At 44.4% G+C, this 22,974-nt stretch overlaps 1 protein-coding gene across 1 annotated transcript in view; it reads right to left on the reverse strand.

The window, feature by feature from the left end:
• Positions 1-22,974, reverse strand: part of UNC80 (unc-80 homolog, NALCN channel complex subunit) — a 2,774,722-nt gene that overhangs the window by 2,283,884 nt on the left and 467,864 nt on the right. Inside the window, exons 8-9 of the mRNA XM_069225668.1 lie at positions 4,460-4,721; positions 2,005-2,136 (exon numbers count right to left, since the gene is read on the reverse strand). Coding sequence (XP_069081769.1) covers positions 2,005-2,136; positions 4,460-4,721 — 394 coding nt within the window. The remainder of the gene's footprint in view (positions 1-2,004; positions 2,137-4,459; positions 4,722-22,974) is intronic.

Raw genomic sequence — 22,974 nt, forward strand, 5'->3', positions numbered from 1 at the left:
ATTCACCCACTAGACCCATCATAATACTGTGAAAATACATAAAATTCGTAGTTAATCCCTTATGACCTAAAAACGGGTACTGTATGATTTAAAAATAAGTGTAAATGAAAAGATAAAAGATATCACTACATAAACAGTAGGTACCATGGATACTGCTGATCAGAAGCTCTGTGATTTCTACTTCAAAGGGCACAAGTGGTTGCTGTGTATTAAGCGCCTCTCCCAAAGTAAAGTGCAGGAGGAAGGAAAAGCTGAGGCTAGGCCTTTAATACCTATAACATACATGAAAAGGATGCAAAGTGAATCACATGTTATGGGAGTAAGCATATGAGTGGCTCACTGCTGAATGAATACGTTAAAAAGGTAAAACATAAAGATATGACCTGTAGCTGTGTTGGACCAGGGTGCATGTCTCTAGAGGGAAATCAAAGCAGATGCTGTGCTTTAAGCATATGCACCTGAAGAGTGGAAGGGACAGGCAGAAGAAATAAAAATGGAAGACAGACAAGAGTATGCGTAAGCAGTGTTGCCCTAAACACCATCACCTGGTGGCCATATTGCAATGTCAATGAACACAATAACATTGCACCCTGATAACTATGTTTGAACAGTAAGATTAGGCCGCAAACTATGGCTAATTGATTTCATCAATTTTGTTTGTTTCATTTCAGCCTTGAGAAAGTATAAGGGACAAAGGATGTGTAGGCTGTATAGACATTACAATATAACATTCCTTTTAAAGTCAGACCTACTGGCACTACAAATGCTTGTTTTTTGTTTCCTTTGAGTGTTCAGTATTTTTCTTTAGGCCTAGAGAGAGCTTTTGGCTACACTCAGTCTGATGAGCCTGCCAGCTCCAAGGCACTTTCATTTCTTAGCACTGAGATAATATTTTCAGAATAGATTTTGTGTAATGAATATCTACCAGTATCGCCTATTTGACTTCTGATTCATACTATTCTCCCTGAGTCTGTACAGTTTCTTTTACCACAGTCTTCCGATGATGATAGCCCCACATTCTTAGGGGAAATATATTTGGTCTGTGTCATAGCATAATGTACCCACCTTTGCCTCTCCCTTCTCTTTAAAGGTCATGGTTTGAAGGCTGCACAACATTCAACACGCTTTCAACTAATAATCCTTGGGTAGGCATAAGTTAAAGACTTGGTGCAAGGCCACTGTGGCTAACTTATGTTGTCACTTAGGGCAAAACCTAAAATGTTTTTTTCCCATCACTCTCTCTCTCTCTCTCTCGATGTTGCTCATGCTCAGCAGCAAAATTAAACTACCTCATGTGTGGTCAATGCACGGAAGAAAATGTTATACCTTTGGATACAGTTTGCAGACCCAACCACTAGATGGTGGAACAATCCAGACATGTGAATCTAGAGAAGCAAAATTAAACTACCTCATGTGTGGTCAATGCACACAAGAAAATGTTATACCTTTGGATACAGTTTTCAGACCCAACCACTAGATGGTGGAACAATCCAGACATGTGAATCTAGAGAAGTATAACACATACACAAATCTTACTAGATTTTATATGTTTTTAGGCAAGAAATGCTGTTTAAAAGTGGATGTATTCCTCTGACAAATTTGTATACATATAGCTTCTGCACTCAACTTATCCCTCTGACAATCTGAATACATATAGCTTCTGTGCCCATCTTGACTGAGGCTAGAAAACTCTGATACAAAGCATCATTGGTAATGTGAGTTATGTAAACAGTTCCTAAGAATTATTTTTTTTGATTAACCAGTAAAGTTTTTGATTATTTACCTGTCTTGTCCACTTGTCATATGATTATGGATGATTGATATTTTCCTTCACAAGGAACACTACAATAGCTTAGTTTTAAAGGTGCAACATTTCTTGAGTTTCAAGACCAAAAGACCAAAACCAATAATGGTTAGCACATAAACCATGTATAATTTTTACTAGAAAAGAGTTCGACAACAGTTTGTGATGAAGACAGATATAAATTCTATGTGGCCTCTTACCTTCTTGAATATGTTCATCCCCAGGTCTGATGCGAGGTCTGGAACTGCTGATCTACGCAGGTTGGAGAGTGACACCTTGGCAAATGCCTCAGAACTGAGAGATCTTTCCTCTTCGTTACACTTTGTAAGATCCTTCATTTGCACAATGAACCCAAAAGGAAGAAAAGTAGGCAAAAGGATGGTGAACCACACTATATACTCTTTCTAGAATATCCCAGTCAACATTGCCACCTAGCTCCCAACAAGTTTGTAATTAAACGTCCTATGTTCTCTTGCCAGCACATATTTTCTGGAGTTCTTACTCAATTGATGATACTGCAGTAAAATGAAGACTCAGATTGAACAGAAGGCCTCACTCAGTTCAAGTAGAAAACAGACTGTGCTAACAGTTTGTATTTTAGAAATAAAAGTGCAACACTCACATTCCTGAAGAAGGCAAGTTCTTTTGCATGAATTTATGACAACTGGCTAGATGAAGGTACATGCAAATCTGCTGTCTCCTTAAGCAACTAACAGCTACTAGAATGTATCTCAAGACTGTGCAGATTTAAGCACGAGTTGTAAGATTTTGTACTGATAATGTGTTGTGCTCACCACAAACCTCAGGAAAATGTTGTGCTTCTTCGCTACCGAGATATGAAAGTAAGCATCCTGAAATTTGATCACATACTGCATTCTAAATACAGCTGTTTGATGTAAAGATAATATTCCGAATTTTTCCTTTCTGATCTATTTGTATGTGTTTTTTTGGTTCAAAACTGACTTGTATCCTTCTCTGAATATTTCTTCTGAATCAGTGAATATAAGGAATAGATTTTTGCTTCTTTTTTAAGACTGGCCTTTTCTCAGACATGTATAGCTTTCTGTCTGATGTAATGTTATATTGAATTTGGTTGATTTCTTTGGAGGAAGTGATCCAAGCAAAATCTTGAAATAAAGGCCATGATTATTTTGCACAATACTAATCACCTATCCCAGGATACTCTTTGCCATTCTTGTAGATGATTTGTAAAACTTCTCCGCAAAGTAATTAACAATAAGAAGAAATGCCTAGTTAGAGCAAGGGACTTGCCATTGAGGCTGATGGTTGATGACATTTAGGGCCAGATGTACCAAAGGATTTTACCCATTATGTGCCTATGGGAAAAAGCTTTCGTACATATGGCCCTTAATGCCTCTTGATTGTTGCCTTTGTTGATATTACTTACACCATTGCTACTGTGGCAGTTCAGTGTGTCACTAAGAGTTTTAACCCCATGAGGTAGTTGCTGGTGACATCACCCACCTCTTCAGTTAAGAGATGCCAAGAATTATTTCATTTCCTTGAGCCCTACAGTTTTCAGGGCCTTCATCTCTGCTATCTTGTTTAGCATCTCTTAATTGGTATGAAGGACAAAGAGAGATGGCCCTGTATATGGGAGATTCATTATTTATAACTAGACCTCGGGCTTTAGATCTGTTAGCCTCAATCAACATGATCACCTAAGAGCCAGACTAAGGCAATATTTTTATGGTGCTAGATTTACAGTCTACGTATTAGGTTATTCTTTAAGGACGTCTCTGAAGTTGTGTCTTCTGTTTTTTGGAAGGTCCTTTCGAAAATTCCTCATAGTCTTCTCTATGACTTATCAATCAGATACCCTAATGCTGTAGCTCTGGCTGTCTTGAAAGCTATGTCGGCTGTGCTGTGCACTTTCCTCCCAATGGCATCCAGCCTTATACTTATATGTCTGAGTGTACTGAAGTAATCAAAACTGAGGAATAGGTCTTATTTACTGGAGGGATGATTACAAAATCTGGGTGAGGATTCCCTTGAAGGAAAGACAGCTCTTGCTCAAGGGGCACGTATTTTGCCATTAGCCTGGGAGTCATAGTATTTGTAGTGGCTGTGGTGAGAATATTTTTTTCACAACTGATTCTAAAAAGCTAACTACAATCGACAGTATAATTTTTACAGAGGGGTACATGCTTCTCTCTAACTTTCCTCATTAGCTCAGCTTTCAAAGGTGTCATAATTTAATACTTAGGAGGTTGAAGAAGAGCATTAGCTTTTCAGATCGTCTGGAATGGAATGAGGGCCACATCTTTTTTGGTGGGGAGATAACTGCTTTTGGTGGTGGAGGCACATCAGTAGATGAGCTTGATGAATGTAACAACCTTAATGGGTGGGCTCATTAGTGAATGAACTCTATGTAAGATGGTTGTCAAGAGCAGCCAAATTAAGCTCTGGAGATACGTCATCAGGCATTTCAACCACTGAAGGTTGGTAATGACTTTTTAATTAAGTTTATTAATGCCAAAATCCTCAATGAACCAAACAAGACCGACTCACACATTCATTCTAAAGATGATCTTGGACAGACAGATGAAAAATGATACATGCATCATTGCCTTATGAAGGCATTAGCCCCCTCTTGCTTTGGTCAAGGTAAACCAGCTATGCCGTTCTCCTTACTTGTGTTTTGTGAGTATTCACCAGGGAGGGGGCTGCAGCAACCATTGAACTGCTACGAGGTCTGGGAAGAGGAGCAATGTCTGGCTCTTGGGGTTTCTCTGGCTTCTCCTCCAGCATTTGCCGCAGTCGCTGAAAGTAGTACATCAGGGACCACTGTGTGCCTTCCTCAGACCAGTGAGGCTGCAGTAAACACCGCAATACAGCCACATCAAAGTAGGTGGCATGGCGGGACTTTTGGCATGGAGGTATCACTACAGACACTCTGATGGAAATAAAAAATACGTGGTAAACAATCACCAATACTGAGTTCAAAAGGAATACATCAATGTTATTATTATATTTATGATTGTCATATACCAACACAGATAAACTTGATATTTCCCTTAAGATCAAATATTTTAGAAAGAAACCAAGAGAAATAAGAGTGTGTTTCATATGTAACATACAGTAAGTTAACATTTATGAGAAGTGCAATTGAAAATACAGCAAGCATTGGTAAAGACGCTAGATCTGGCCTTTTGGCTACCGCTGCAGATATTTTGAATGTGCAGCAGGAGCAAAAAAAAGAAACATGTACGTTTGCAAAGGACAAAAGTTGTTCAAAACGTCATTAGTTAAAAGGAACACATTTAAAATTAGGCATCATCATAGATGCAGAGGTTATCCAAGAAAGTCCCCTTTACACAGCATGGAGAGAGTCTGGGCTTTTATGTCCAATTCCATACAGTTTTTTCTCAATCACAAAACATCCTTGGTGAATCATTTGTAGGCCCTTCAATTAATAACATATATTCGCCACAGACCCCCCACCTTCTCAAATTCATGAGGCAGTAACAAGCCTTATAAATCACCCTTTCAGCCTTCATGCACCAATCTGCAATTCTGTACCACAATTCTTTTTTGGGTACCTCAGAACTACCTTTTCTAGGAATATCACTTCTTGCAACCACCAAATCTGAGTTTATGAACAGTGTCTGATACCTTGCCAGATTTTGTTCTTATGTAGTGCCGATTAGCTTCAAGTGATATCCAAGCCTTAAAGACCTGCCAATCACAACCTCAGTCATTTTTCCGTACTGGACCAGTCTGGTCAAATTGAGGAACATTCTCACAATGTGTGTCAATAGGTTCTCGTCTATCCCCAGGAACCTGCTATTAATAGCCCTTTTAAACTGCAGAAGCTGAACTCTTCTGTAGTGGATTCTATGCATAAGCTTAAGATGCCCCAGTGGGAAACCCCTATGTGTCTTTGTAGGAAGGGATCAGTCCATAAAATGTGAAATTATATGTCATTAACCACATTGAAAATTTAGGAAATTTCATAATATTTATCTAAATAAACTAAGATCAAAATAACGAAAATCCAATATGCACAAGTCAAGATACAATTTTTGAAGGTTTAAATGAGCCTCAATCCTTAAGAATCAGTGGTTGTATCCTTGTAACACACAGGACCTGAGATGCATCATAAATAACGACGCATGGGGTCGCAAATTAGGGGATGCGTAAAAAAATAAGGTGTTGCCTCAGATTTTCCAGCACGGCACAGACGATGTGTTGTTTCTTTCCAAGCTGCAAGGGGATGTGTCGCTTTCCAGGAGCGTGGCCTTGGTTCCTCACTGAGCTGTGGGGATGTTTTGACGCCCAGGGATAATGCGTTGAAAATCCTTGATGCGCTGTTAAGAATGAGCAGCAGCTGCGTTGATCCAATAGGCGCACTGTGTTGATTTCTACAGTGTTTGCGTCGATTTTCCGATGGACAGGGATTTTCTTCTCATTGGTGAAGTCTTTGTGGCCCTGAGACTTTAGAACAGGAGGCAAGCTCAATCCAAGCCCTTGGAGGGCACTTGTGGGGAAGGCAGTGTCCTTCCAGCAGAGTCAGGGGCCAGCAGGCAGCAGGGTAACAAGCAGGGCATCAGTTCTCCTCAGCAAAGCAGTCCAGATGAGTCCTTTGGGCAACCAGGCAGTCCCTCCGACAGAGTCCAGATGTAGGTCCAGAAGTGTCTGATTTGGTGAGGTCAGAGACCCAGTATATATACCTAAAAATGCCTTTGAAGTGGGGGAAACTTCAAAGAGTGGTCATGAAGTGCACATTTCCCTTTCAGCCCAGTCCTGTCTGCCAGGATCCCTGTGGGGGGTTATCAGTCCTTTGTGTGAGGGCAGGCCACTGGCCTTTGAAGTGTAAGAGAGTGCCCTTTTGCCATTCCTACCCAGGGTGACCCATTCAGTATGCAGATGAATGCAGATGTGACTGAGTGTCCTGTGATTATGGCTGTCTGGGTGGAATGCACAAGGGGAGCTGTCAACTAGCACAGACCAGACGTGGATTGGGGACAGGCTGTAAGGCACAGATGGCAGTAAGTGCAGAGAAATGCCCACTTTCTAAACGTGCTGTTTCTAAAATAGTAATATTAAATCCAACGTCACCAGTAAGCAGGATATTCTGTTACCAATCTAAAATACTAAACATTTCTGGGCGACTCCTTTCAGATCAGAATCTACCACTTAAAAATATATAAGGACAGTTCTAATGTTGGCCTATGCGAAAGACAGGCCTCACAGTAGTGGAAAACAAATTTGTGAGTTTTTCACCACCAAGACGTATGAAATATGTACATGCCCTGATTCTACTTACATAGCACTCTGCCCTATGGGTTACCTAGGGCCTACTTTAGGGGTGACATATGTAGAAAAAGGGGAGTTTAGGGCTTGGCAAGTAGTTTTAAATGTTAAGTCGAAGTGGCAGTGAAACTACACACACAGGCCTTGCAGACCTGAGACATGGTTAAGGGGCTACTAATGTGGGTGGCACAATCAGTGCTGCAGACCCACTAGTAGCATTTAATTTACAGGCCCTGGGCACCTCTAATGTTCTTTTCTAGGGACTTACAAGTAAATTAAATAAGCCAGTGGGTTATGAGCCAATGTTACCATGTTTAAGGGGGTGGCCACATGCATGTTACCACTGGTCAGTAGTGGTAGTGTGCAGAGTCCTAAAACCAGCAAAAACAGGGTCAGAAAAATAGAGGGAGGCAGGTAAAAAGTTGGGGGATGACCACTCTAAGGCTGACAGGTTTAACATATACAAAGTAGAGGTGGGCGGAGCTCGCGGAGTCCTACTATGCGGCATTCCAAAAAGTGGTTAAAATCTTCCAAGTTCTTTGGAATTCCATCAGCGGGTGGAGTTCCTCGACACGCCCATTTGCGCTATGTTTTTCATGATCTTGAGTGCGATTTGCTTTCTTGTGTGGGAAATATCACGCAAACAGCACCACGCGGTTCGCATGAGCTCGGCCATTTTGTTTTCTTTGTCTCTGTGTATGGTGCTGGGTCTAACTTTTAATCCACACTTAGGGGGTCATTACGACCCTGGCGGGCGGCGGTAAGGTGGCGGTAACACCGCCAACAGGCTGGCGGTGTTCCGCCAGCAATTATGACCGTGGCAGAATTGCCACGGCCATACCGCCGGCCCCTTCAATATCCCGCCAGGATTCTACCTGGCGGTCACAATGCCCAGGGCAGCGGTGCTTGCACCGCTGCCCTGGGGATTATGAGTCCCCGACCGCCAGCCTGTCCGTGGCGGTAAACACCGCCATTGAAAGGCTGGCGGTAAGGGGACTTGGGGTGCCCATGGGGGCCCCTGCACTGCCCATGCACTTGGCATGGGCAGTGCAGGGGCCCCCAGGCATAGCCCCGTAGCTCGCGCGACGGGTGCTACTGCACCCGCTGCACATCAGCATTGCCGCCGGCTCTATTACGAGCCGGCAGCAATGGTGATGTTACATTTCCGCTGGGCCAGCGGACGGTAACACTGTTACAGTCCGCTGGCCCAGCGGAAATGTCATAATAGGGAGCCAGGAATACCACCGGCAATGGCGGTATTCTGTCTCCCGCGGCTTTGGCGGTCTTTTTACAAGACCGCCGAGGTCGTAATGACCCCCTTAATCTTTTCATTCCCACCCATTTCCGAATTATCCACCCCTCCTTTTCCTTTATTTTATTAGTGTGTGTCTTTGTGTTTGTGTACTTTACATTTGTGTCATTTATTTGGAGTGTTTTGTTGTGACTTTTTGAATACTTAATTTTCTTTTGCTTTTCTCTCCACTTTTTTTAATATTTTTCTTTCTTTCTTCCTTCCTTCTATTTCTTCCTCTTTTTTTTCCCACTCAGCTCCATGGCAGAGGGAGTGGTGGTGCTGATGCGACTACTAGTCGCTTACCTGATGGGCATCAGCGCCACCAAAGGGTGCAGCCTGCCCCATTTTCACCGAGCCAGAGGTGGCAGCACTTGTCTTTTTTGTGCAGCGTCACCTCCCCTCCAGGCTGTTAGCAGGTGGTAGCCATGGGAATGGTTATGCCCTATGGGAGCGTCACCAGCAGTGGGGGACGGTGCGCCTATTGGTTCGTCTACACACTGGGTTCCAGTGAACCCAGCAGCAGCAGCTGAAACATGGTTGGGTGGCCATAATCAACTGTGTACAGGACCTGCTTGACCTGCTGGGCCTCGGGGTGTCGGGACTCCGTGAGTCATAGTTATTTATTTGTAGTGTGTGTTCCACAGGACAAATGTTTTTGCAGTGCTGACTCTCAAAGGTAAGTTAAGGTTACATTTATTTATTATGTGATTCAGTCTGAGCTAGCAAGGTGAGTCAGCGCTTCCTTATTGTACTCGTTGGTGCGTATTTGGGCTGATTTTTTAAGAAGCCATGCAGACAGAGACTCCTCCTGTCACCAAGAGTAAGATATTGGTAGTAGTAATAAGTAATATCAGTGAGTTAGCATTCCCTTCTCCGTGCCTTTCTTTATGTAGCTTATGCAGTCCCTCCCAGTTGCAATCTCCAGGTGATGTGTAGCATGATAGCATGGTATGTATGCATCTGTGCATTGAAAAAAATAGAGGCTGAGTCGCCCCATACAAGATGATTGAGAAGCAAAGATCATTCTTTGAAATATGAATCCATTGTTAGTGGTACGTAGTTGTGAATGTAGTGCAATATTTACAAGTTCCTCTGCGCTGCCGGAAGCCACGTTTAATGATAGGCTGGCGGCACACACTGCACGGCCATATTTACAATGCCACGTAAAGTCACCCTGCGTGACTCTTCACAGCCCTGTAAATGTGGAGTCAACATAGCGCATGTCACTGCATTGACTCACCCTGCAACAGGGAGGTGTGCCATTGGTGTTCCCTCGTGACTCCCATGGCATTTGACGCATTCTCAGATTTACAAGGTTTTGTAAACTTGGGAATGAGTCAAAAGCCTAAGCCTCCCCAGGGGAGGAGTAAGGAAGATGCAAGACAAGTAGAAATATTGCTATTTCTCCTCGTTTTTTTCCTTTTTCTATGAGTGCTGCATTCTGCAGCACACACAGGAAATGTAAAACTCCTCTTGTGATTGTTTTCTTGCAGGAAGGGGTCCATCCTGCACAAAAACAAATTCATCCCTGCAATGCAGGCACCCTTGCAGCATGGTGCAGGGGTGCGTGTATTGGCTCATGCCAGCCCATAGTGTGCCAAAGCAGGGGAAAAGGACAGGACTGCATCATATGTTGTAGATACAGCATATTCCTGCTCTTTTTTGACACAGGAAAGCATTGCAAGAAGGCTTGTGGTACTGCCCACATCCAAAGTTTGTAAAAATGGCCCATACATTACGAAATTTGGAGTAGGGCTTAGGTGTAGGAATTAGGGAAGTAAAAATAATAGGTCAACTTGAGTTGAGCTGATCAATACTAGTCGATCTGATTTAGAAAGGTACAATGTTTGCTCTGCCTGTCAAAATATTTTGGGGGGATTAACTGTACCGTTAATCTTTTTTTTAAATCTTCTTAATTTCTTACCTCAGCAACCAAGGGGAAGAAGAGGGCAACATCGGAGGTGGGGCCAGAGGAGACGAGGGGGCCAGTGCCACCACTAGTGCGGATGCTGACAGATCTCCTGGCCCCAGTAAGTCTTCCTATTGTATTATTATTATTATTATTATTATTATTTCCCTAATTTTCACCTCTCCTCATTTCGAATATTTTTTTTTGTTTGTTTTACTGTGCCTGTCTACCTTTCTTGTAATATTTGTGTGCTATCTAAGCTTTATTAAATTCTTGCTATCCCTGCATTTATCTATTTTTCATGTTTCTGTACCTGACTTCCTCCTGTCTGTAGCTTTCTTCTGCTTTGTTACTGAACTTAGCTTTTCCTTCTCCCCTTATATATCTTGAGGTGAGGACTGGTACTTTCATACTAAGAGGACAGATTTTTAGGACAGGTACTCTACCTACAAGATTGCATGCCCAAGTAACCTTTTCTACTCATGTTTATGAAGGTTTTCTTTGCCTCACTCAACCAAGCCAACCAAGACCTCAACATAGGTCTCCTGGATTGGCTAAAGTATTCTATCCCTTTATTGTGTTTCAGTGACTTAGCTCTGCCCGCCATTACGAAACGTTTGTGGCTGATTTGTCTACCAGGGTTTTCTAATAAACACCAAAATTCCTAAAGTGAATGATAGAAGAAGATAGCACTGTAATGATCTATTGTGGTTGTATTTTGTTGTAATCCAAAATGTGTAACATATTTTTCCAGCTGCACCGACCACCAGTGCATGGACCAGTGGCAGCACCAGTTTGTCGGATGCAGCAGCGGTCAGAAGGGGAGAACCGGTGGCAGCAGGGACAGGTGTTGGTAAGTCATATTGCTCTTGCTCACTGACAATTACTAATATACTCACTGCCAGGGCATTGCTTGTGAAGCCCCTTGTTTAGCAGCTACAGCGGGGGTTAAGATCTTGATGGCCTCTTCTCTCTGCAAGTCAGCAGTCAAAAGCTCATAAAAACGATTGCTACAAATGATGGCTTGATGGAAAAGCAAACAAAGGATGGACTGCTAAAATAAAGAATGGGTGAAATGGTATATGACTGAAAGGATGTGTGGGTGAAAGGAAAGGATGCATAGGTGAGTGATAGGAGATGCATGGGTTGGTGAATGCACGGATGAAAGGGCTGAAAGTGTGCCTCAGTGGGTGAAGGGTGGATGGATAAAAGCTGATGCTCAAGTGAGGAATGGGTAGATAGTAACGAACTATGGAAATTAACGATACATGGGTAAATGGATGGGTAGGAGAAAGCAGGGTGCTTGAAAGGGTGGATATTGGACAGGTGAGTGTATAGATGGATGGGTGGATAAATATGGATGGCTGGATTGGAATAGTCAAAGACTAGACAAGAGAGAGTAAAGATTAAATGGTGGTATTAAAGCGTAAATAGAATAGCTGAATTAAAATAAATGAGGGAGCTGTTCTGGAGAGAGATGAGTCGGCTGTTCACCTACTTCGCTTGGCTAGCATTGTTATCAAAGCTTTGGTTAGAAGTGGGGGTATTGTAATTTTCTGTCTTTTACCTTCACTCACTGTAGCTGATGTTCGGCAGATATGTATCCTCCCACCCATCATCATACCTCCCGCCCCATTATTCACCCATACTACTATGACATGACTGCAACGTGGTTCAATTCGGCAGTACAATAGTGTTGTCTGTGCAATGTGCATCTGCTTCAGATAATGCAGCATTTACAAAGTTGTTACCTCATTGCAAACTTGAAAGATGTGTTTCCCTTCCCTCACAGTGCCCACTCTGTCCCCTCCTAGTACTTCAGTCCTTTATTCTTTTCAAAGTTCTGTCCAAGATACCCCAAAAAACGTTTTTTTACATCCATTTTGGCATGTGCCACATTTATGTACCAGTGATTAATATTTCAGGGCTTCCATAAAGGATTCACACCAGCTCAAATTTTACCCTTTTGACAATCGTCAACTACAGAGAGGCATGTGTGAGTAACAAAATGGACCTGTGACTCGTCGTAATCAGCTACGTCAAATTCCAGTGGTCCTAGGGGATCAGCAATTTACTGCTACTGTGCCACTCTACTTTTGAAAAAATTGTTGGCACAGAGCATGGTTTATAATTTGTCATATTTCTTTTTCGGGCTGGACTGTTCCCATGAGGAACAGGGTCAAGACTGATTTGCATATGGCTGGGTTCAAACTGGGGTGGCATGGTGAGCAAAATAATGGATGGATTAAACCCAGATCTGTGACTGGGGGTGAATGTTTGATTGGTTCTGCATTCCGTCCATCCAGTTACGCTATCCCACAGCGTTGTGTTTTGCTTTGCTTTTGCCGCCCTAAGTGCGCCGGGTATGCCCAGACGTGGGTCCCGGGCTCACTGTGCCACTGGATTCAAGCTAGCCTGGCTGATGAGGGGTGAAACCCCGAAACCGGTCCCAGGATGCTTGTTTCTGGTCCAGGGAGAACCTGGCCTGGCAGTTCGGGCTGGACTGTTCCCATGAGGAACAGGGTCAAGACTGATTTGCATATGGCTGGGTTCAAACTGGGGTGGCATGGTGAGCAAAATAATGGATGGATTAAACCCAGATCTGTGACTGGGGGTGAATGTTTGATTGGTTCTGCATTCCGTCCATCCAGTTACGCTATCCCACAGCGTTGTGTTTTGCTTTGCTTTTGCCGCCCTAAGTGCGCCGGGTATGCCCAGACGTGGGTCCCGGGCTCACTGTGCCACTGGATTCAAGCTAGCCTGGCTGATGAGGGGTGAAACCCCGAAACCGGTCCCAGGATGCTTGTTTCCGGTCCAGGGAGAACCTGGCCTGGCAGTTCGGGCTGGACTGTTCCCATGAGGAACAGGGTCAAGACTGATTTGCATATGGCTGGGTTCAAACTGGGGTGGCATGGTGAGCAAAATAATGGATGGATTAAACCCAGATCTGTGACTGGGGGTGAATGTTTGATTGGTTCTGCATTCCGTCCATCCAGTTACGCTATCCCACAGCGTTGTGTTTTGCTTTGCTTTTGCCGCCCTAAGTGCGCCGGGTATGCCCAGACGTGGGTCCCGGGCTCACTGTGCCACTGGATTCAAGCTAGCCTGGCTGATGAGGGGTGAAACCCCGAAACCGGTCCCAGGATGCTTGTTTCCGGTCCAGGGAGAACCTGGCCTGGCAGTTCGGGCTGGACTGTTCCCATGAGGAACAGGGTCAAGACTGATTTGCATATGGCTGGGTTCAAACTGGGGTGGCATGGTGAGCAAAATAATGGATGGATTAAACCCAGATCTGTGACTGGGGGTGAATGTTTGATTGGTTCCGCATTCCGTCCATCCAGTTACGCTATCCCAAAGCGTTGTGTTTTGCTTTGCTTTTGCCGCCCTAAGTGCGCCGGGTATGCCCAGACGTGGGTCCCGGGCTCACTGTGCCACTGGATTCAAGCTAGCCTGGCTGATGAGGGGTGAAACCCCGAAACCGGTCCCAGGATGCTTGTTTCCGGTCCAGGGAGAACCTGGCCTGGCAGTTCGGGCTGGACTGTTTCCATGAGGAACAGGGTCAAGACTGATTTGCATATGGCTGGGTTCAAACTGGGGTGGCATGGTGAGCAAAACAATGGATGGATTAAACCCAGATCTGTGACTGGGGGTGAATGTTTGATTGGTTCCGCATTCCATCCATCCAGTTACGCTATCCCACAGCGTTGTGTTTTGCTTTGCTTTTGCCGCCCTAAGTGCGCCGGGTATGCCCAGACGTGGGTCCCGGGCTCACTGTGCCACTGGATTCAAGCTAGCCTGGCTGATGAGGGGTGAAACCCCGAAACCGGTCCCAGGATGCTTGTTTCCGGTCCAGGGAGAACCTGGCCTGGCAGTTCGGGCTGGACTGTTCCCATGAGGAACAGGGTCAAGACTGATTTGCATATGGCTGGGTTCAAACTGGGGTGGCATGGTGAGCAAAATAATGGATGGATTAAACCCAGATCTGTGACTGGGGGTGAATGTTTGATTGGTTCCGCATTCCGTCCATCCAGTTACACAATCCCACAGCGTTGTGTTTTGCTTTGCTTTTGCCGCCCTAAGTGTGCCGGGTATGCCCAGACGTGGGTCCCGGGCTCACTGTGCCACTGGATTCAAGCTAGCCTGGCTGATGAGGGGTGAAACCCCGAAATCGGTCCCAGGATGCTTGTTTCCGGTCCAGGGAGAACCTGGCCTGGCAGTTCGGGCTGGACTGTTCCCATGAGGAACAGGGTCAAGACTGATTTGCATATGGCTGGGTTCAAACTGGGGTGGCATGGTGAGCAAAATAATGGATGGATTAAACCCAGATCTGTGACTGGGGGTGAATGTTTGATTGGTTCCGCATTCCGTCCATCCAGTTACGCTATCCCACAGCGTTGTGTTTTGCTTTGCTTTTGCCGCCCTAAGTGCGCCGGGTATGCCCAGACGTGGGTCCCGGGCTCACTGTGCCACTGGATTCAAGCTAGCCTGGCTGATGAGGGGTGAAACCCCGAAACCGGTCCCAGGATGCTTGTTTCCGGTCCAGGGAGAACCTGGCCTGGCAGTTCGGGCTGGACTGTTCCCATGAGGAACAGGGTCAAGACTGATTTGCATATGGCTGGGTTCAAACTGGGGTGGCATGGTGAGCAAAATAATGGATGGATTAAACCCAGATCTGTGACTGGGGGTGAATGTTTGATTGGTTCCGCATTCCGTCCATCCAGTTACGCTATCCCACAGCGTTGTGTTTTGCTTTGCTTTTGCCGCCCTAAGTACGCCGAGTATGCCCAGACGTGGGTCCCGGGCTCACTGTGCCACTGGATTCAAGCTAGCCTGGCTGATGAGGGGTGAAACCCCGAAACCGGTCCCAGGATGCTTGTTTCTGGTCCAGGGAGAACCTGGCCTGGCAGTTCGGGCTGGACTGTTCCCATGAGGAACAGGGTCAAGACTGATTTGCATATGGCTGGGTTCAAACTGGGGTGGCATGGTGAGCAAAATAATGGATGGATTAAACCCAGATCTGTGACTGGGGGTGAATGTTTGATTGGTTCCGCATTCCGTCCATCCAGTTACGCTATCCCACAGCGTTGTGTTTTGCTTTGCTTTTGCCGCCCTAAGTGCGCCGGGTATGCCCAGACGTGGGTCCCGGGCTCACTGTGCCACTGGATTCAAGCTAGTCTGGCTGATGAGGGGTGAAACCCCGAAACCGGTCCCAGGATGCTTGTTTCCGGTCCAGGGAGAACCTGGCCTGGCAGTTCGGGCTGGACTGTTCCCATGAGGAACAGGGTCAAGACTGATTTGCATATGGCTGGGTTCAAACTGGGGTGGCATGGTGAGCAAAATAATGGATGGATTAAACCCAGATCTGTGACTGGGGGTGAATGTTTGATTGGTTCCGCATTCCGTCCATCCAGTTACGCTATCCCACAGCGTTGTGTTTTGCTTTGCATATTCCTTTTTCTTTCCTGCTATAGCTATTCCTAGTGGATATCCAACTCGCCAGGAGATAGAAGCTAGGTTGAGGCGGGAGGGCATCCCCAATGATTATTGGCAGCTGGGGGCCCTTAAGGAGGAGGAAGACAAAGCCCAGACAGCAGCCAACATGCCCGCCAGTCCTAGCTCCTCCAACCAGCCGCTAGCGCCTCCAGCCTCCCAAGTGCACCGTCATCGCAGCCGCCAGCTGGCATGAGCCCATCCCCATTCCACCACTGCTGCCCCCACTCGCACTCAGACTGCATCTTCCAACGTCGCGTCCTACAACACTTTGTGTGCCTAGGTGACAGGTGGCACACATAGAGGCAACCCTCAATGATCTCCTGACCTGCATGGAGAACATCCTCTTCTGACTCTTTTTTTAATTTTTTGTTTTGGAGGGGGGACACTTCTTGTGGGTGGAGAGGTTGGGGTGGAGTTGGGATGGAGGTCAAAATCTTTTCATACTGGACTTTTTGGGGATGGAGCTACTTGTTTGGGGAGAGGAGTGGGCCTGTAGTGGGTGAAAATGGTGGGTTTTTGTATTTGTTAAAAATAAAAAGGGGATCATTTATTTTACTTGATTTATGCCTCAAATTTGTATTTTGGTGTTTTAGTTTGCAATGCTGTCTTTAAGTGCAGCCTGTTTTTTAAATATGCTAAAAAAGTGTATGTCAATTACTTATACCCTTGCTCTATTGCTCTCTACAACTATATTGAACACTAGGAGATGACTGTCATTTCTTATTTTGACTATGAAAACCTAGAGACATCTAGCAACATGTTCTTTAGGTGGAGTTAATTAATTAATGAACAGGTTAACTTCAATCCATGGTTCTTTTCTCAGCTGAATAGATGAAGTGAGGGAGTCTTCTTACTGAAGGGTTTTGTCCAAAGATGGCATCGTAAGGGGGTTGTAGGCAGTGGTAGTAGTAGTAGCAGCACGCTAGCGCACAAATAGGGCAGACCGAAGTTGACACTCCCACCTATGCGTGATCGCCAATTGCAGGATTAATCAAAGGGTTATCCATCACTGTCAACTAGATTGAAAGAAAACAGAGAGTCAGTGGATCATATTATATCATAAGATATAAGAGACCAGACTGAGACCAGACTACCACAATGACGGTATTTGACACACAAGACCTGATATGATAGTAAAAACTAGCAATATAAACTTCTGAGCAATGGTGGTGATCTAGTATTTAAAAACTAAACTTAGGAAATGAAATCATGGAGTCAGGAGAAGTGGGCTCAGATTCAAGAGTGGTAGGACAAGGTTGTGTTTACACAACACACAACACAAGGCGTTAATGATGCTGTTGATGGGGCTGGTGTGGAATCTTGCTTAGGTACTAGAAGATCATGCAGTGAGTTTGTTTTGCTTTCACCTCATCCGTCCCAGCAAGTGTGTGATCCATTTATGGTGTAAAATGAAGTCACACCTCAATAATTCACACAGCCAAGGGGAACGGGGCTAGGGGGCTCGATGAAAGGATGGGGAAGGGGATTTGGGGAAAGGTGTGACAAAGACAAACACTAACAAAAGAAACCATGACAATATTCATCAGGGCGCCATGCAGCACATCATCATCAATCTGTTGTGGAAGGACACGATGAAGGGCTAAGTATGACACAGTTCAGTTAAATGCATTGCAAACAGTACTTATGCCCCAGAGAGACCCAAGATAGTATATCTCTAAATTTTTTGTCTTCTAGGTTTGAAAAATACAAATTATGGAGGATTGAAGTTAAGCTACCCAGTTCTAAAAATTATGATTGTTTAAAGGAAAATGATACTGTATTGCCAAATTGGGTGGTGCATTTCCATTCTTCTTGGAATGTCCATCACTCTTGGGTGCATGGCTGAACCTGTCCAGTAGGAAAGCTGGAGTCTTGAGCTTTCACCAAGTTTTGTTCACTGTGTTATAGAGTAGAGGAGAAGGACAAAATAAAGCAAGGTACGTTTCAAGAGGAGTCAGGAGTGCACCAAGAAGACTCAAAGGTAAAGCAAGAACATAAAGAGGAGCTTCACGTTTGACCCAGCAATGCAACAAGCACACACTCAGAAGCATTTCCCAAATCATCGCACCTCTCTCCAGTCCACAAAGCTGAGTGAGTACTAGGTCTCAGAGTCTTCGCCATCATCAAGGTTTCTTTTTGAAGTCAATAACTTTCTCCTTCTAGCTGTTACGGTATTCCCGCTCTGAGTTCTTCCATCCTCCTACTCCTGATTCGGAGGAACTCCGTCCCAGTCGCAAACAAAGTGAGGTAGACCTGTGTAGTCAAGTGCACTGCTGATGAAGAACAAATATAGAAACCGTACTGGAATTTTTTGTGTAGATTTGTGTTTGGTAACTAAAGTGACTGGTCTGGTCTTAGGAACCAGAAAATAGGAGTGGACCCTGCAGCTAAATTTCACTAAGTTTGAAAGACCATTTACTTTCAGGAGAAAATTATCACCCATCAGCCCCAAGCATAGCAAATCATCGGAATCAGGTTACAAATTTGTTGCACTCCCTCCCTCACTGTCAACCACTACATATATCATCAATCATCACTCACAATCACTCAGTATATCACACATCACTCACCACTCATTCGTGCAATAGTTAGTAGTAACCTCTTCCAATCCAAGCATGGTAGTTGAACAAAATATCTCCTCCACTGGTAGCAAGTAGCAACACAATGGAATTTGAAATTGGCACTGGCAGTCTTGCAATCAAAGATCTTTTGGAGCAGGTCTGCTAAGTGATGTAAATCAAAAGGATAGACAGTCACATGTGAGGGAGCCAGGCACCGTCTCCAATGTCCTGAAGGGAATATGGGGGCTTCTTCACTGCACACGGGTCCAACTCCAATCGAGCCATATAATATGTGACTAACAAATAGTGGGGCTGCATAAAATCAGACACAAACATAATGTTGCATTAGCAATTAAGTTTTAGAAAGAAAGAAGCTTAATGAGAAATAATTAAAAAGTTCTATTGTAGCACTGACATACTCAGTCCAGGAAGTAAAGTTTGTCCTCAAACTCAGGTGGTTCACCTAGAAGTTGGTCAGCAAACACACTTGATTCTGACCAATCATCCTCTTCCTCCTGTGGTGTTTTGGGAACAGTGTAAACAGGTGGTATAAAATGCTGGTTCATTTTAATCATAGTTAATCTCTCAACATTTTGAGGAGAGAGACTGGTCTTTCTCACAGTAAAAACTGGATCAGCTGCACTGAACTCACATTCAGCAGACACCCTGGCTACTGGGCAAGCCAGATCCTTTATTGCTAGCCTGCTGAGCTCCGGCCATTGGCGCATCTTCCCATACTATACACCAATGGAGTTTGATCCACATACACCTCTTTTGTGTCATCCAGATGCTTCTGGAATATCATCTGAAGTGTCATTATTGCTATCACTTCCTCAACCTCTTTTGCCTTCACCTCTGCACTGGACGTAAGACCTGCCACTGCAGAGATTGGATCTGTTTCTTTTGATGCTGTTGTTCTTGTTGTTGGTGTTGGCTGCTGTGAGAGAAGACTACCCTCTCTGGAAGTTGAAGCAGCACCCCAGAACTGCAGAGTGGGACTCTAAGTTCCAGCCGTTCTTCTTCCAGTTCTTCAGCTTGCTCAACAATCCATCTCTTGTATTTAGAAACATCCCTTTCAGAAAGGATCAAGTAGAGTGGCACAGATCTACTTTCGGATGAGATAATGTCATTTTACAGCCTTGCATTACAAGTCAAGCGTACCTTAGAGTCTCAACCAAGGTGTGCACTTCTGGGTTTTCGTTACACCTCCGAGTGTGAATTTTTCAGACACCTTGTTTAGCTGGTCCTGTAGCAGATGCAACAACGGGATAGTCTGGCCCATCGTACTCTCCTCCTTTCTAACTTCCAGTGTGAAAACCTCAAAAGGAAGCAGCTTCTGTGTCGGGGATTTGACAGGCCCCATTTGTCCACATCCATGATCATGGCTTTCCCAATTGCATCCCCTCCTCTTAGAATGATATAGTCATTGATCTGTCTGTACTGCTCAAACAGACGTTGCAACATATATTAGGATGAATTCCAATGTGTTGGCCCCTTCTGTATCAGGGATTTAACTGGTACTCTATTACCACTCTGAATATTCCACAACTGCTTCTGGGCTTTAAAAGAATGGCTGAAATGAGTGTAGACTCATCTGCAGGTGGTCAGTATGTTGCTGACTATGTCTTCTTTTTTTAGAAAGTCTTGGACAACCAGATTGATGCAGAGTGCCAAACACAGAACCCTGAAACAACCACTGTCTGCCATGGCCTTGACTATGTTACTGCCACTGTCCATGGCAACAAATCCAATTCGGAGACATGTGGGTCACAGCCATTCAGACACATTGCTATTAAATTGTCCAAGATGTTTGGAGCTGTATGTGATTTATCCATGGCGAGCATGGAAACTGTTGTATGCCGATGAACGCTCCTAAAAACCATTTACAGGGATAAGACCTGTAGCTTTTGCTCTACCCCCACAAAAGAGATACCATGTTTAGTGATGCACATGTACTCAGTAGCCTGAGAACTGGTCCACAAACTCCACATGTCAGTGGTAAGGTGGATAGTGTGGACAACACTTTAAGGCAAAGCTTGTCCAACCAATTGCAGTACATTGTGATGCAGCACTGGAACAGCAACTCTGGCAAAATAGGTTCAACATGTAACCTTCCACTTCGGGCAGATAGCTGCAACAAACTTTAAGATCCCAGCGCTAACGGTTTTGCAAGCTTCCAATTGCACAGGGTGGATGCGGTAGTAGAGAACCTCCTGCCTAAACATGCCATAATTGTAGACTAAATTTTCTTCTTTTATGGGGCCACTGATGCAGGTCACTTTTGAGATGTAGGTGGTGGTTGACTCAGTGTGCGTTGTGGTGCATTCACCGTATGTTGTGGTGTCGCCATATGACTCTGAGTCTTCCTGTGCCATTGTGAGGTTGCTGAGGCGAGTGATTCTGGTGTACTGCTGGAGACAGGGCTGCTTTGCGTGAGGATGTCACCTCTTCTTTCTCACTTTTCACCATGATTTGACCAGTTGCAGCTGATGTTTCCTGGCTCTCTTCACCTTCACGATTGTGACCACGCTCAGCCTTTTTTTAAAGGTGCTCCTCCCACCGGATTGAGTGGTGTTTTTTCACAAGTCGTCTGGCCTCCAGTAACATAATGTGAACCAAGCTCAGCTCGATGAAAACTCGTGTAGCAAGTGGTGCATAAACATGCCCATAATTGTAGACTAAATTTTCTTCTTTTATGGGGCCACTGATGCAGGTCACTTTTGAGATGTAGGTGGTGGTTGACTCAGTGTGCGTTGTGGTGCATTCACCGTATGTTGTGGTGTCGCCATATGACTCTGAGTCTTCCTGTGCCATTGTGAGGTTGCTGAGGCGAGTGATTCTGGCGTACTGCTGGAGACAGGGCTGCTTTGCGTGAGGATGTCACCTCTTCTTTCTCACTTTTCACCATGATTTGACCAGTTGCAGCTGATGTTTCCTGGCTCTCTTCACCTTCACGATTGTGACCACGCTCAGCCTTTTTTTAAAGGTGCTCCTCCCACCGGATTGAGTGGTGTTTTTTCACAAGTCGTCTGGCCTCCAGTAACATAATGTGAACCAAGCTCAGCTCGATGAAAACTCGTGTAGCAAGTGGTGCATATTACAATGTTCTTTTCCTGTTTGCTAATCGTAAAAAAGTTCCAAACTTGGGACGAGTACTTTCTTATTGCGCCACTACCAATGCCTGAAGAAGAACTGGAGGTAGGTGGATGTGTCACTGATTATAAAAAAGGAGGTTCTTGCTCAGCAGGAAGCTCGACCCCCTGTTCTACTCCAACTTTGGTAAGATCTAATATTGCTGGCTGCGGCTGCTGTACAATATGCTCTGTTTCCTGAAATGATTGGTTATTACTTTCAGTAGGAGACAAATCCAGTTTAACATCACTGCTTGTCAGCTTCACCCTGATTGCAGTGGCTGCCTCACTGAAAGACATGGTTTTGGTCTAAGGATGGGGTGGTGCTGTTAATGCAAGAGTGCTCCTCCCAGGTTCCTCCCCAGAGGCCGGTGTGGCAAACACACGTCTCCTGAAAAAGGTTGTGGCTGGCACGCCAGTGGTGGAAAGCTACTTCTTCTCACTAGTCACTTTCTTGGCAGCAATTTTTTTGGGGGCCATCTTACACTTTAAGTTGGCAGTGGCACTAAGATGCACAAGTGGAAGAGTTTGGAGGACCAACATAACTGTAAAGCCTTCTCTTTGGCAGTACTGCAGGTGATCTGAGGTTTCTTCTCTTATACAACTAAGGCGACCAAGCAAGAAAAACATGCAGTTAGTGAAATGTAGCATTGTTGTAGGTTGAAATAGTACAGACAAATGCAATATTCAGCACATTGAGACCCTCACCGGTGAGTAGTGCGCTTTACAAATGCGATGATTGATTGTTTGAATATTAGTGTGGTTGATTACTTATATAATAAATACCAACTTAATCCAAAATTGTAAAGTCAAACCACACCACCACACCATAAAATGTAATTTCAAATCAGGCAGCACAACATGTAGATATAGCCCTTTGCTTTATCCTTATCTGTTTTAAAGGAGACACCTGGGATAGTCAAAGAGAGGTACATGGGTAAATGTAATAATCCTTAAACAAACCTTTGGAGGCAAGGTGGTCCAGGGGAAATGGAATAATCATTAAAAAAATGAATTATGCTGCTGATTTGTCTGCAGTGTTCCGCAGCCAGGGTGTCCAGGAGAAAACAGAATTATTGAACACCTAAAGAAATCGAATGCTGAAATGCAGCTGTGCGTCTTTGAGGGATGGACTGATGGAGGAATGGATGTGGATTGATGGATCAAGGCAAAATGTAACATTAAATAACATTAAAATTAAAAAATGTAAAAATATATTTTAAAAAAATAAAAAAACTTACATTAAAATTACAATAAAAAACTATAAATTAAAAAAATGAAATAAACAACTGCATTAAAAATAAAAGAATCAAAATTAAAAGAAAATACAAATAAAAAAAACAATTACAACTAAAAATAAACACATGTTCAATAATTAACAATGTTTGTGTGTAGGCCTATGGCAAAGACACACTGGCAGCCATTTTGTGCATCCAGCCACATGGCCAAACAACAAGGAGCAAGGGGGCATGGGGAACAAAGAAAGAACACATGCAAGCCTATGG

The sequence above is a fragment of the Pleurodeles waltl genome, chromosome 3_1 (assembly GCF_031143425.1).
Source record: "Pleurodeles waltl isolate 20211129_DDA chromosome 3_1, aPleWal1.hap1.20221129, whole genome shotgun sequence".
Classification (NCBI taxonomy): domain Eukaryota; kingdom Metazoa; phylum Chordata; class Amphibia; order Caudata; family Salamandridae; genus Pleurodeles; species Pleurodeles waltl.